The following is a 13515-nucleotide window of genomic DNA, read 5'->3' as shown; positions in this document are numbered from 1 at the left end:
GAAGCTATGTGTGTTTTGTGTTGTCAGGAGAGAAGGGGATATAGTGAAACAATACAGCCGCTGCTCGTCTGTCTCCCCACCTCTAAGCTTGCTCAGTTCACCCACAGCCTGCAGCCATGACATCAACATTCCCTGTGTTGTCTGTGTTTGTGTGTACATATTTTTTCTTGCATTTGTTTTTTGTGGACGCCGATCCACAGCGTGTGCAGACTCGTATGTGTCGATATGCATTCCTTCTTATACATGTGTTCAGTGCAAAATGCTGCACAAGTTTCTGTTTTGTTACACACTCGAGTGCCAAACTGACATCATCGCAGTCTGGCGGCCCGGGGATATCAGTCTTTATACATGTAAATATCCTCCATTCATCTAGACGATCACTGTGTTGATGTCATGAGGAGAGGAAGTGCATAGTACAGATTCAGCAGAAATAGATACAAATGCTCTGCAGCTCCAAAATGTCATGAATCTCTATGCCTAGAATGAAGGAACGATGTGAACCACCCAAAAACCTGACTGCTTCTATTGGAGAGCATGACAGATACTGTGTCCTAATTCCATACTATATACTACTTGTATTATTATTATTATACTATGTGTTATACTGTATTATGCAGTTACATGAAATCTATATACTTTACTAACGTTTGGTAATCAAACTACGACTTTAGAATGCTACTGCCAATTAACCTTCTCAAGCAAATGAATGAATTAATTTATTTTATATGTAATTTTTACTTTATATTCTAATGTTTTGTAGAGCTGCAAGTAGCTCCTCCATTTCTTTTGTCTATGTCAGTCATTGTGGGACAATAGTGTTCATCAATGGCACTCAATAACGAAGTGTTTTGTTGTTTATTTGTATGCACTCTATCTTTAGCGAGTGTGCTTCATTTTGTCACTCTTCCATAAGTAACAAGATATTGCAGTCCAGAGGTCCTTGTGAACAGTGTCATTATAACGTAGTTCACCAGAGTGCATTACAATTTTTTTTTCATTCTCAAATATTCCACATAGTGAACATCGTCGTAACAATTTTTTTTTAAATGTAGAGGATCCTTTAGGGGATATTTTAAACTTTCAGTTATGGATGTTGGTATCTGCCTCACACATATAGGCCGGGCTATATTACAGGGTTTTACAGATTAAGCTTTAATGGGTTGTTCAGCTTTAAGGATTTGAATCGAAAAGTCTGACTCTTAATATTAAATAGATGTATAGTAATCCCATCAAACCTACATATTACGGCCCTTCAACACTATATTTAGTGTACAATACTAAGGCGTCATTGTTATGTTTCCTCTCCCTGTTAAAGAGAATGTGTAGACACCAGTCAGTGACCAGAGGGCATTTTTAATTACAACTGAGATGGTTAATTGTCATTTTTACAGCGACTCACACAGAAATTAGCTGCATTTTTACTCTGTAAGACTGTAATTGAGAATGCTAAATTCTCATCTATTCCAGTTATCACTTGTGAGTCAGATTCCTCTCTCTCTCGCTCTCTCTCTCTCTCTCTTTCTCTCTCTCTCTCTCTCTCTCTCTCTCTCTCTCTTTCTCTCTCTCTCTCTCGCTCTCTGTCTCTCTCTCTCTGTTTGTCTCTCTCTCTCTGTCTGTCTCTCTCTCTCTCTCATCCTCTCTCTTCTATCTAACATTAGATTAATGCTTTCCTTCAGGCTTAACCTAGTCTTTAATGGCCCCATTTTCTTTGAACCTCTGATCTGTGGAGGCTTAATGATATTTCTTTTACTAATCTCTTGCTCCGTCCTGCGTAATGCTTCATTCACAAAGACTTCAAGATCCCTCATTTTGGACATAGCTGGGATATGGATGGAGGGTTGGACATGTTGGTCCCTGGTTTTCACTGCGGGCATTAAGGGATAAACTGACGAGAGCAATGAATAGTGATTTATGGATGAAGACTACTTAATCTGTTGGCACTTAAGCTTGGGCAGATGCAGAAGGAGACGCAAAGAGAACTGAGTGCTATTTGAAAGACTACTGCAAAATGGTAACCTATGCAAAAACATGTACAATTTAAAAATGCTTTTAGACTTCCATATTTTTACAGATGTATTGTATCTACGTATTTCTAAAGTGAGAGTGTATGTTTCTAGTCTGGTCTCAGTTCATGGCCTTCTATAAAATATCTGCATTGAACGATTGAAAGAACAAGACTACAGTATTACATGTCATCATGTTTGACTTAGATGATGTCAGTTATTTAAGAAACACGACTGCTGTGGAGGTGTGTACAGGCATGCACACACACATGCTGCACAGATATGGCAATATGTGAAGAGACTTTGACTTAAATGATTTAAAGTTGGGCATAAACTAGTCTGACTAGTCTGGTATAAGCCTAGCATTCTCCTCCCCTTCCGCTATCTGTGATATATATATATATATATATTAATTTTATAAACAACAAATGTTAACTGGAGTGATCTACCAAAAGGTTCAAAATACAATAAGATAAATACAAGAAAATAATACTAAAGAAACAAATAACTAAAATAATAATAATAATAGATATAAAATGCACATGAAAAAGAAAGACAGAAATTCAGCACCAGTGTTAAGAGTTCTGCTGAGTCTTATACGTCTTATAAATAATTATAGCAATCATATGGTTGAACTTGTTTAAAGAGATTTTTATTTTATGAAGTTCTTTAAAAAAATATCTAAAAAGATAATACATTATATTCTAACAGAAACAGGGCTGTTTCTGTCTTTCTTTATTGTCTTTTGAAGCTTCAGAAGAAGAAGATGGTGAAGGTGAAGAACGGCAAGAAATAGGAGAAGAAAAAGAAGAAGTTGTAAAATGTAAACGTTTAAAGAGAGAGTGTATGAAGTTTCTGTTAAGGAAATGACCACCATGATCCTACTCCGTTTATATTCTCATCTTTCTAGCATGTTTTCTCATCAAAAATACCTTGTTTTCATTCCCGCAGTGCACCATTGGTAACCAACAATCACTGTGAATCATTGTCAATATCATAAGTATGTAGACATCGCGTAGAACTATCGTGGAATAAGTGCAAGGAGATTACTTCAGTGAGAGTGTTGAGGTGGCTGGGTTTAGGCTGGAGGGGAGCCAAAGCATTTTACACAGGTCATCATGTAGGACGCTGATTCTTGGTGTCCATAGTAGTGGAGTAGTGGAGTATAGAGGTCTTTGTTACGTCAGTTGAATTATGAGGTAGAATTAAATCATATTTAGATGATGAGTAGTTTGGTTGACATCCAGAATAACAGAAACACAACACAATCTAGTGATCACGATGGTTCAGGCCAGAAGAACAGAACAGGAATAAAGAACAGAAAGGTCTTAAGTGGTTCAGTGCGGTTCTCTCTCGTTGGCGGTTTGGATAAAGGAAGAAGACATTTCGTGATGTGGTCTGATATGAGCTTTAGCTTAATGGTTTCTTGTAATCAGGAAATGACTTCCAGTTACCGCTGCTCCGTCTGCCATTATTTTGTTCGTGCATGAGCACACATAGAACCAAATATTTTCCTCTCACAGTTGTATACGGCTTATCAGTGGAACAATCTGATGCTGGATGTCTTGTTCACTCACACTTTGGCTTTGGGTCAGATCCCTCTATGTTCGTCAGAGTTATTTCTGGAAAAGAACGGCGGAGGGAGAGAGTACAATGTTGGATAACCGCTCGTCCCTGCTGAGTTTATCCTAAGTGTCACCGGACGCAAGGCTAAATTTAGCAGGTCTGGGGCTTTTGATAATTCAGGGGAATTTGGTTTTTGAGCCTCTATTATGAAGCAGTGTATCAAAGCTCCCTCGTTCCTCTCAGCAGCTCAAGTGCTGAGTTTTACAAAATGCTCTTTGCAAGGCTGCTGCTGCGAAGGAGAAGAAGGAAGACAAAATGTGCAGAGTTTGCTGTGTGTCACTTAATGTCAAACCAAATGTCCCAGGAGCTAACATGAATACAGAGAAACACAACCTCTCTCTCGTCTTCTCTCTTTTTAGCTTTCTCCATCTCCTTGTCTACTCTTATCCTCCCCCCTTTCTCCTTCTCTCTCGCTCACTCACACACACACACACACACACACACACACACACACACACACACACACACACACACACCACATTTGTTATAGGGGCAAAAACATGCTTGCCTCATCATTTTTTGTTGGTGTGCAAAGCCCTATTTCTGTAGTGAAATAAAGGACAGTCAAGCAGAATAGAGAATGCTCTGCTTTTGGTAGCACAGCGACCTACACATACAACTACTTTACTGGTGGATTCAGAGAGAGATCTCTGTGAACGAGAGGAGGTCTCTGTGGCAGTACTAGAGACCACCCGGTCGCTGAACTTCCTACCTTTGGGAATCGGAGACATTTGGATTTAACAGAGCTGGAATAACAGCTCGGTGGGATCGCTGGACGCTGGGTGACGTGATTTGTTAGGAAGATGTGCTGTCGCTCTGTTCGCTTTTTCATGGATTTACTTTTTGAGATGTTTCAGCGTTAATTTGAGACACCAGTGGACTTTACTACATTGGTTTTAACGGGACAATGGACCTGCTGTGTGTATTGGCTCTGTTTTTTCCCCTGTTAAGATGTTTTGTGGATGCCTGAGAAATTATGACAGAGTTCTACCTGGTACAGTACATTTTTGGCTTTTGTATGTGCTTTTGTTCTCTTGAATGCCTAATAATTAACAGTTTAATGCCGATAAGCACGTGGCTGAAGTCTGACTTAACGTACTCACATCCTCTCTCTTTTTCTCTGTCTCTTTGCTTTCTCCTCTCCAGTCTGACAGCAATGCCAGTTACCTGCGAGCCGCCCGGGCAGGAAACCTAGAAAAGGTCCTTGACTACCTCAAGTCTGGGGTTGAGATTAACATTTGCAATCAGGTATGTTTTCTCAGACACTTATTAAGAAACTAAAATGCTCTTGCGAGTGTCTGTCCTCCTTGGGGTATCGAACAATTTTAAGTTATTCTTTTCTGCACACATAAACATGCCATCACCATACTGCTGCATCAGCTGAATTTTCGAATTGAGGGCTCAAGGGCTCAACTGAACAAGCAGTATCGCCCTCTAAATTAAATATTTTATCCTTTTTAACATTATCTCATAGTATATCCTTGTGCAAGAGCTACACAGACTGCACTAAATGTGTTCCTTTCTCAGAATGGTCTGAACGCTCTCCATCTAGCCTCTAAAGAGGGGCATGTCGAGGTTGTTGCTGAGCTGCTGAAGCTGGAAGCAGATGTGGATTCAGCCACAAAGGTAAGGCCCACCCCATCACCTATCGCAGCTCAGCTGATGTTACGGAGGGCTATATTTGGATTCAGAACAAAACATGGCGGCACTTTGCTACAGTGCTACTACTGTGATACTGCAATCCATTGCAAGTCGGAAGTCAATAATTCCAAGTAGGTATTACCCACTTACAATCTAAATGCGTCCCAGTGCATCTGTTCGGGAAAACATGGACGCCCGCAGCAAACTGATGTTTTCTATGACAAGTCTCAGCATCTGCATAGGACCTACATCAATTACCACAACAGAGAGAAGAAGTGTATAAAGTAGCCGTCTTTAAATTAAAAACTAGAGAATCCTGGGGAGAAATACTTCTGAAAATCTAATTTAAGACATTTCAAGGATCCACAGGAACCCTGTTGTAATAGACAGGAGGATTAAACTACTGCTGCATGCTGGCAAAGAAGCACAAATCAACTGAATGAAAATGGCAATTACAACGTTGTTACTGCGCACATTTCACGACACAAACGCCCCATAAAACACAAGACAAAGTAAAAAATGATGAAATTCAATGTGTGCAGTGCCCCTTTGAATTCCGACTTGCACTTTTCTATGTCGTAGGTTGACAATGGATTGCAGCATAAGTGTGCATTCTTCATTTAGAGTTTAATTTTGGATCAATATTTAATGATCCCTGTGCGGAATGCTATAAGATATGAAGCATCGGGAGTTCAGTATAATTTCCACAGTGGAATGTATTAAATATAATATGTAATAAAGAACAAGGTAGGCAAAAGCAGAAGAAGTGTTTTATTTTATGTACTGTAATACAGTATAATTCATCAGGAGAGGGTCTCTTCCTTTGAAGCATTTTTACTCCAATGCCAAAAGGAGTTGAGATAGAGAGTCACTCAAAACATTATTCAGATTTGAGCCCAGAAGGCGTTCACTCCCATTTAGTCGTCTGGTTCAGCCTCTCTGCCACAGGCCATGTGCCTAGTGCTGACATAAACAGAGGACACAATGAAATATTCAAGATCAAGGAGAAAATCTCCCCAATTAAAGCCTCTCTCTGTTGTGACCCTGAGGATGCTGAGGGATTAGTTTGAGATCTTGGGAATCCACCGCCTGCACCCCAACGCCTATCAGTTTCTATTTTATACGGCCGATGGAGACAATTAGGAAGGCAGTGCTATCTAGGATACCTAGATTTAGTAACACAAAGTGTTTTAGCATTTAGGCTCTGTGGGTGTTTAATGCTAAAGTTAATTGTATATCCGCCCCTCTTATGTTGTGCTGCTCTTGTTGTTGGAGAGTAAAACAAGAGGCCGTGTTCTCGGTTCATTAGCCCCTTGGCAGCTCAATAACAAATGCTATTCTTGTGAAGCTTACAATGTTGAGACTGTCAGAGAGATGCGGATTTAACTTTATTTACAATTTCTGGGGCTGAAGTTTGTGTTTTACTGGACTGAAAATGTTGTAAATGGCTGTCACCTGAGGCAGCATCAGTTTTTGCTGAATACTACTAGTTTGAAAATGAGAAAAAATTTGAAAAATTGTCGGTGTGTGAGTTAGAAAGAAGTGCTCTGTAGCCCGCTCCTCATCTCTGCTTAAGGCTAATGGCTCAAGGCTACATTAGCTGCTACTAGCGTAACAAACCTGAATCTCTGACCAAACTGTCTGTGCTCAAGTTGCATTGTGGGTAATGTAGGCAGCATGTTTTGAAAAGGAACAAGAATGCATTAAATGCAAATACAATTCTCAAATGTGCAATTGTAAATCGGTGGAGTCTTTTACTGAAGAACATAGGAATAAAAAGTTAAACAATTCTTTAGTTGCTATGAGCAGATTCTGGAATTTATGGGCAGATATTGAGAAGTTAAATCAATATACCGTTCTCAACAAAAACTGAAGCATGTAAGCTTCTCAAAGGTAATAGTCTGCATTTTGCATAGTTATTGCATTAGATTGCATATTTACGCTTAAGATGATGACATTGTATCCAACATGTAGAGACATTTACATTTTATAATCATATTTGCTGTCAAAGGCTCAGATAATTACCATTTTCCAAAGAATATACACTACAGTAAAAATGCTTTGGGAACAAATCTAGATCAAGCATCTACAATAACCCATAATCAGTGAGCTCAAACATAATAACGCAACATAATTTCAATTTATAGTTCAGATCATAAACTAATAGAATAATTGCTTTTACTGTTTTGTATTCCAGAAAAGCCTTTAGACTCAGTACAGCACACACGCTCTTGTCTTCGGCTACAGTATATACCAACCAGCCTCTTTGTCTCTTTATTAATTTGCCCTGCTATCTGATTTCCTTGCTACAGTATACAGTACATGTGACAGATGATCACTATTGTGTAACAGCACTTGTCGAATAACAGAGCCCAGTATCACGCGGCCAGGAGAAAGGCTGGGGGTCGAATCTGCCTTCACAAGGACCCGTACCGGTTCATAGAACGCCTCCTGTAGTGTTATTTATGGCCGAGGCTCAAGTGGAGCTCATTTATGTGTGGGACGCGGAGCATCGGAAGTGACACATTGTTGGCAGAGCAGGTAGGGGGATGCCAGAGCTAGAATGCCAGCAGTACAGAAGTGTGGATGGCGTGGGGGGGATTCACTGGTGCACATGGAGACTGACATGGATATATACAGACTATAGTGACAAACAGACACACACACACACAAGCAATACGATTGGACAGGTGGGGCAGAGCTTAACACACATTCCTTTGGCTGTTCCATGCTATCCAGAAAGGAAACACTGCTCTGCACATAGCTTCGCTGGCTGGCCAAACGGAAGTCGTCAAAGAGCTAGTCACGAATGGAGCCAATGTCAACTCACAATCACAGGTGGGACACACTCAACACACACACACGTACACACGCAACAATGTCAAAATGACAGTGAGGTCCCGTTGGTCTACATTTAGGAACTGAAACAACTTAAGTGTAATTACAATACACACATTTGTTTGTGTGATATTGCATCGTCATGTCAATGACACTGAGGGGAATCACTCAGTGGAAAGATCCTCACTGACACGATCTGGCATCACGCCAACTAGGCCTCTGCCTCTCCAGGAAACTGATGTCCTTGCATTTTAAATTAAACTATCAGATCAAGGTGAGAAGAAAGATTACAAGCACCTTCTTTCTCTCTGCTCTGATCAAACCCAATAGAGATGTAACAGTAACGCAAAAATCTTTCAGACTTTACCTGAACATTTTCATTTGTGTCTGTGTTTGTATCACTCTCAAGATTTTGAATTACATTTATATCATTTGATAGTACAAGTGTCCTCATCTAAGGCATATTGGGACATGTTGCATTGCTTTCAGTGTAATGTAACAAAGAAAAGATCAACCAGAAAAGACCAAAAGAAGGACACATTCATCTCTTTGAGTGGCAGCTAAGCCTGTATGTAAATGTGCATGTGTGTTTTGGTCTATGTTGTGTCCAGAATGGCTTCACTCCTCTGTACATGGCCGCCCAGGAGAATCACCTGGAGGTGGTACGGTTCCTTCTGGAGCACAGCGCCAGCCAGAGTATGGCCACTGAGGTACTGTACGCGTGCTTGTGTGTGTGTTTGTTATTGTGTGTGTACGTGTGCCAGTCCTGTGTCCACCTCTCTATACTGCTACAGTAAGTCTCCATGCATTTTCTCTGCCTCGGTCATGTGTGGTCTTTACATCTGTTGTACTAACCACCTTCATCTCCTCTCCTCTCTTTCCTCCCCTTCCTCCTTTTATGATCCTGACCCCACACACTCTGCATCTGCTTTTGTCTCCGTCTGTTTCCACTCTTCCTTTGTCTCTGTGTCCTTTCTGTCTCACATTCCCACTCTGTCTATACTCACTGTCTTTCCACCATCCTCCTCTGCCTGCTCCTTCTCCACTTCCCCTCCTCCCTCCCTCCCTCCCTCCCTCCTTCCTCATCTCCTCATGAGGGACTAGGCAGAGCGTCATTGATTGGTAGTGTATGGTGGTGGAGGCAGAGTGACCTTGAGCGGGTCACAGATGAGGTCCGCTCCGCTCGCTGCCTCTCCTCCACGGCTGCTGCTGCTGTTACTGCTCTGATTTACGTTGCTCAGCCTGTGGAACCCGTACACACACATACTTACCAGTCCCGACACGTATACACACACACACACACACACAAGCACACACACAAGCACATGCAGAGACAAATAGCTGATGGGACTAATGGCATACCCAAGCCCGTCTACAGTCCACTAGCTTACATCTACGGGCTACATGGTTGAACACGGGATGCCCTTCAGGACATGTATACACATAGAATATGTTTGCACATGTGCACACTCACCAATCTGCACACGTGAACATGATATATATATTCAGGCACACCTACACGTTCTACAAATACTTACTGCACACACACATACACACACACATTGAAGTATATAGAAACGCACTGCTGGGGCAGGGAGCCTCCAGCTGAATTATGCATCATGAGAGTAATGTGTGTAGGAGATAGACGTGAACCTTTTCCACCCATCATCTCATTATGTAACTTACATCAGTGTCCTATATGGTGAGAAGGCTTGAGAATACACAGAAAGTGTACAGTAATCTCTACATCTGTTTGACACATGGGCTATTATGTCATGATTTACTATCCTAAATGTTCCAGGAAGATCAGACTGTCTAAAGGTTAAACTTTCTATCTCGAGTTTCCAGATGATTCCTTTTCCTCAGAGAGAAGATATTTGATTGTGGCAACATAAATATAGAAAATGTAACCTCCAGGTACAATCATAAAGTAATCTCTGGATTGTTTCTGAATAAAATTATCACACAAAAACAAAATGTTTGCAGTTTGAGTTGATGGAGAATTATGAAACATTTTACTGTTGCTCTCATGTTTCCCATCACTTTAGCTTTTTTTTAGTGACATTTTTGCATTACGAGAAAATCAGGTTCTATATAGTTTTCAGACTAATGTACCATTTGTACACTATAAAGAAGATCTTCTAAAACAAAAGGAAACGTGCTGGAATTCATTGGACCATTAATAACCTTTTAAATTTCTATAGGACTCAGGGGTCTTGCTTTGCTGTCCTCTCTGCCTGCAGCAAAATGATAATTCAGTCCATCCATCCAGTCACACTAACCATCTCATATCAGCCCCGTCACCGGTAATGCATTACGGCGCCCCTCCAGCCCCAGTGACTCCTCTCTCTCTCTCCTCACACGCAGGATGGCTTCACTCCTCTGGCGGTGGCCCTCCAGCAGGGCCATGACCAGGTGGTCTCCTTGCTGCTGGAGAATGATACAAAGGGCAAGGTACGCCTACCTGCCCTGCACATCGCTGCCCGCAAGGATGACACCAAGGCCGCGGCCCTGCTCCTGCAGAACGACCACAACGCAGATGTTGAGTCCAAGGTGAGTCACGGCGCTGATGCAGCCAGGTGGTGGATCTTCAGTTGATTGTTTCTTTTTTTTAAATCTCTGATTATTTGATTGTTTAATTGTTTCTTTGATTATTGACATCTTTGGTTTACAAAGCCAGTTTTTTTTTTCTTGCTGCCTTTTTCTCTACTTTGTTTTGGTTAAATTTGCTTTTGAACATCTTTTTGGCAGAAAGGGGAGAGATTCAGATGTACATTTCTTCGTTTGTATTTATTAAATCACATTATTGATCAGAATAACAGTCACTGTATATAAGAAGTCTCAGATGACAGAAACAGGAATTTGTGAATGTACTTTATGATCGTGCTGGAAAAGGATTTTGGTTGAGAATGTCTCAAATTTAAAATCCTAGACAACATAAATTTATTGCCATAAATTGTTTTGTACTGATCTCCTTCTCCCCTCTCTGTGCTCCTCCACTTCATGTCAGTGGAGGCCCTTTTCTGTTTTTTTGCTCACTAACTGCCCATTCTCTCCTCTCTTGGCTGACTCTGTAGATGATGGTGAATAGAACAACAGAGGTACACCTCTACTCTGTACATTACGTAGTCTCTCCATTGCAGCTCATGAAAAACTCTGAAAAACCAAACAAACACTTCAGTGCCCCTGACTTGATGCAGTAGTGTTTCTGCAGCCCTTTGTCGTCGTCCCCTCAGTCTCATCTCCCTCTCCATCTATTCATTCATGTAGTGGATACCTCTAGTCATTGAGAAATTCAGAGTAAAAGCGCATGTTTTACTAATACTGATTCAGTACGTCCTGAGGCTGGAGGCTTGGGTATCAAGCTGATTCTAATGGTTTCATGGTGTCCAAAGCTTCGGCTGTTATTTTTCCCAAATTCATTGTGACTGTTGACAAAATGTTGTCCTAATGTATCCTGACACAGTCCTTCCATGAAACCAATTAACATGATAACCAGTGTTAGCATGAAAAGTGGTTATCATTCATTGAAAAGCAGCGGTTTGTACATAACCTGCATGGCAACCCAAACCCCCATTAAGCCGTAAAGGAACCCAGCCTTCTAGCAACAGACAGTTAGTCTAATTAGTTTACTACGCTCTATTGATTTTAGACCTAATCTAATCCTCAACCCTTGCATCTAAAGCATTTTGCATGGGACCAAAGCAACAAGCTACCTCGACACTGCTTCTATGGTAACAAGGCCCCCTCGTCACACCAAAGTCAGGCGGCCACCTTCTGTGTGTGCCTGTTTTGGTTGGCATTGTGTCTGGCTTTGGCAGACTGGAAAGTTATCTGAAGTGATTCATCCAGAAAATGGCTTTGTGATCTGAGGCTCCTGCATCGTGGTGAAAATATTTACATAGTACTCTGATGGAAGACGGAAGAAAGTCACTGACTGACTATAAAAAGATGGATTTTTGTGGTTCATTTACATTTTTGGTTAACTTACTTTTTTAATAGGATTTTTTTTGAGTGTAAGAATATATTTTGAGATTATTTAAAGTCGTAGTGTTTTTGGTTAGGGTTTCTGAGACACCGGATATCAGCAGAGTGGATACACATGTCTGAAATTGGGATGCCAACGATTAGATAGCTTACTGTGAGATTCATTTACTTATTGGACAGATTGTTTCCAGTGTCCTTCTGTTGCTTTCACAGCTGTTGCCCACTAAGCCAGGGGTATTGCCAGGGAAATTACCTTAATTTAAGATGGTAACAAATGGACATTAGGTTCATTTGCAGGACAATTTTTTACACTTTTGAAAGTGTCAGGATGTTGTAAACAAGATGTTTTAGATTACCGGTAAATAACATCTGTCAAACTGGAGTTGTATTTAACACATAAACCTATATAGTTTTACTTGATTTTGCCCATTGTGATCATGAAAGCACATAGAAGCCCATATGGTATACTGGACCTAAAACCCCTTTCGGTGTCAGCATACCATTGGACCCATGTTTGATGCTTCGATTAAACGACTTTCTCTGCCACTGTGGGGAAAGTGAGGTGTTAGTGTTACAGTGTATAGCAGTGTGTGTCCTCCTCTGTACGTCAACAGTAGGCCTGTGTAGGCCGCTGTAAAGCTCCCGGTCTGTACAGCACATGTGTGGTGGTTTCATAGTTTGTAATGTAATGTGTGTGCCTGTCTGTTTGCACGTGTGTGTTGTTCGCCTTTCTCCGATCCTCAGAGTGGTTTCACCCCCCTCCACATCGCGGCTCACTATGGCAACATTAACGTGGCCACGCTTCTGCTGAACAGAGGAGCTGCTGTGGACTTCATGGCTCGGGTGAGTTTATTCTGCCCTCTGCTGTTTGGGAGGGGTACTACCAGCATAAAAGGTAAACAGGAGTGAAGGTGGAGGTGTTGCGCTGCATATGCTGAACACAGTGATCCTGAACAGATGTGAAACAGTGGTTGAGCAGTCCCTCAATGCTCCTTAAGACTGCAGCTTTTTGGTATTTTATGTTGCATAAGAGGGTTAAATGATGAGGTAGATTATTCTGGATAAAATTTGGATTCTGGAAATTTTGTTAAAGGGTGGATTTGGCAAATCCACCTGAGATTGACGTTAAAATTAGTTCAAGATATTCATGACTATAAAGACATAGAAGGGATTTGAGTATGATGTGTTGTTAAAAATATTGGTACAGAATTTGCTGCTTTGTATAAAAAAATGAAGATGATGGTAAAGCTGTTTTGCATACTTACAATCTCTGGTGATCTACGAGTCACACGATTGATTAATAGAGTCTATATAACCGTCAGACAGATTTTTTGTGGATAAAACATGACAGTATATGCAAAGTGTTTTGATTTTGATGGACTTGAAGCTCAAAGTTCATACTATGTGCATCATTGTAGGC

The 13515-nt window shown here is 41.0% G+C and overlaps 1 protein-coding gene across 29 annotated transcripts in view; it reads left to right on the top strand.

The window, feature by feature from the left end:
• The window catches only part of LOC137879462 (ankyrin-3-like), a 122521-nt gene that overhangs the window by 58651 nt on the left and 50355 nt on the right, over positions 1-13515 (top strand). For 22 of the 29 annotated variants that reach the window (XM_068720321.1, XM_068720279.1, XM_068720390.1 and 19 more), the window contains exons 2-8: positions 4776-4877; positions 5157-5255; positions 8010-8108; positions 8720-8818; positions 10476-10661; positions 11186-11209; positions 12840-12938. In XM_068720321.1, coding sequence (XP_068576422.1) covers positions 4776-4877; positions 5157-5255; positions 8010-8108; positions 8720-8818; positions 10476-10661; positions 11186-11209; positions 12840-12938 — 708 coding nt within the window. The remainder of the gene's footprint in view (positions 1-4775; positions 4878-5156; positions 5256-8009; positions 8109-8719; positions 8819-10475; positions 10662-11185; positions 11210-12839; positions 12939-13515) is intronic. The other 7 variants (XM_068720349.1, XM_068720263.1, XM_068720255.1 and 4 more) reach the window with 1 other exon arrangement.

The sequence above is a fragment of the Cebidichthys violaceus genome, unplaced genomic scaffold (genome assembly GCF_023349555.1).
Source record: "Cebidichthys violaceus isolate CVI_PGR_0920_01 unplaced genomic scaffold, fCebVio1.0.p SCAF_10, whole genome shotgun sequence".
In the NCBI taxonomy this organism is placed as follows: Eukaryota; Metazoa; Chordata; class Actinopteri; order Perciformes; family Stichaeidae; genus Cebidichthys; species Cebidichthys violaceus.
This window is presented reverse-complemented; position numbering and strand designations above follow the sequence as displayed.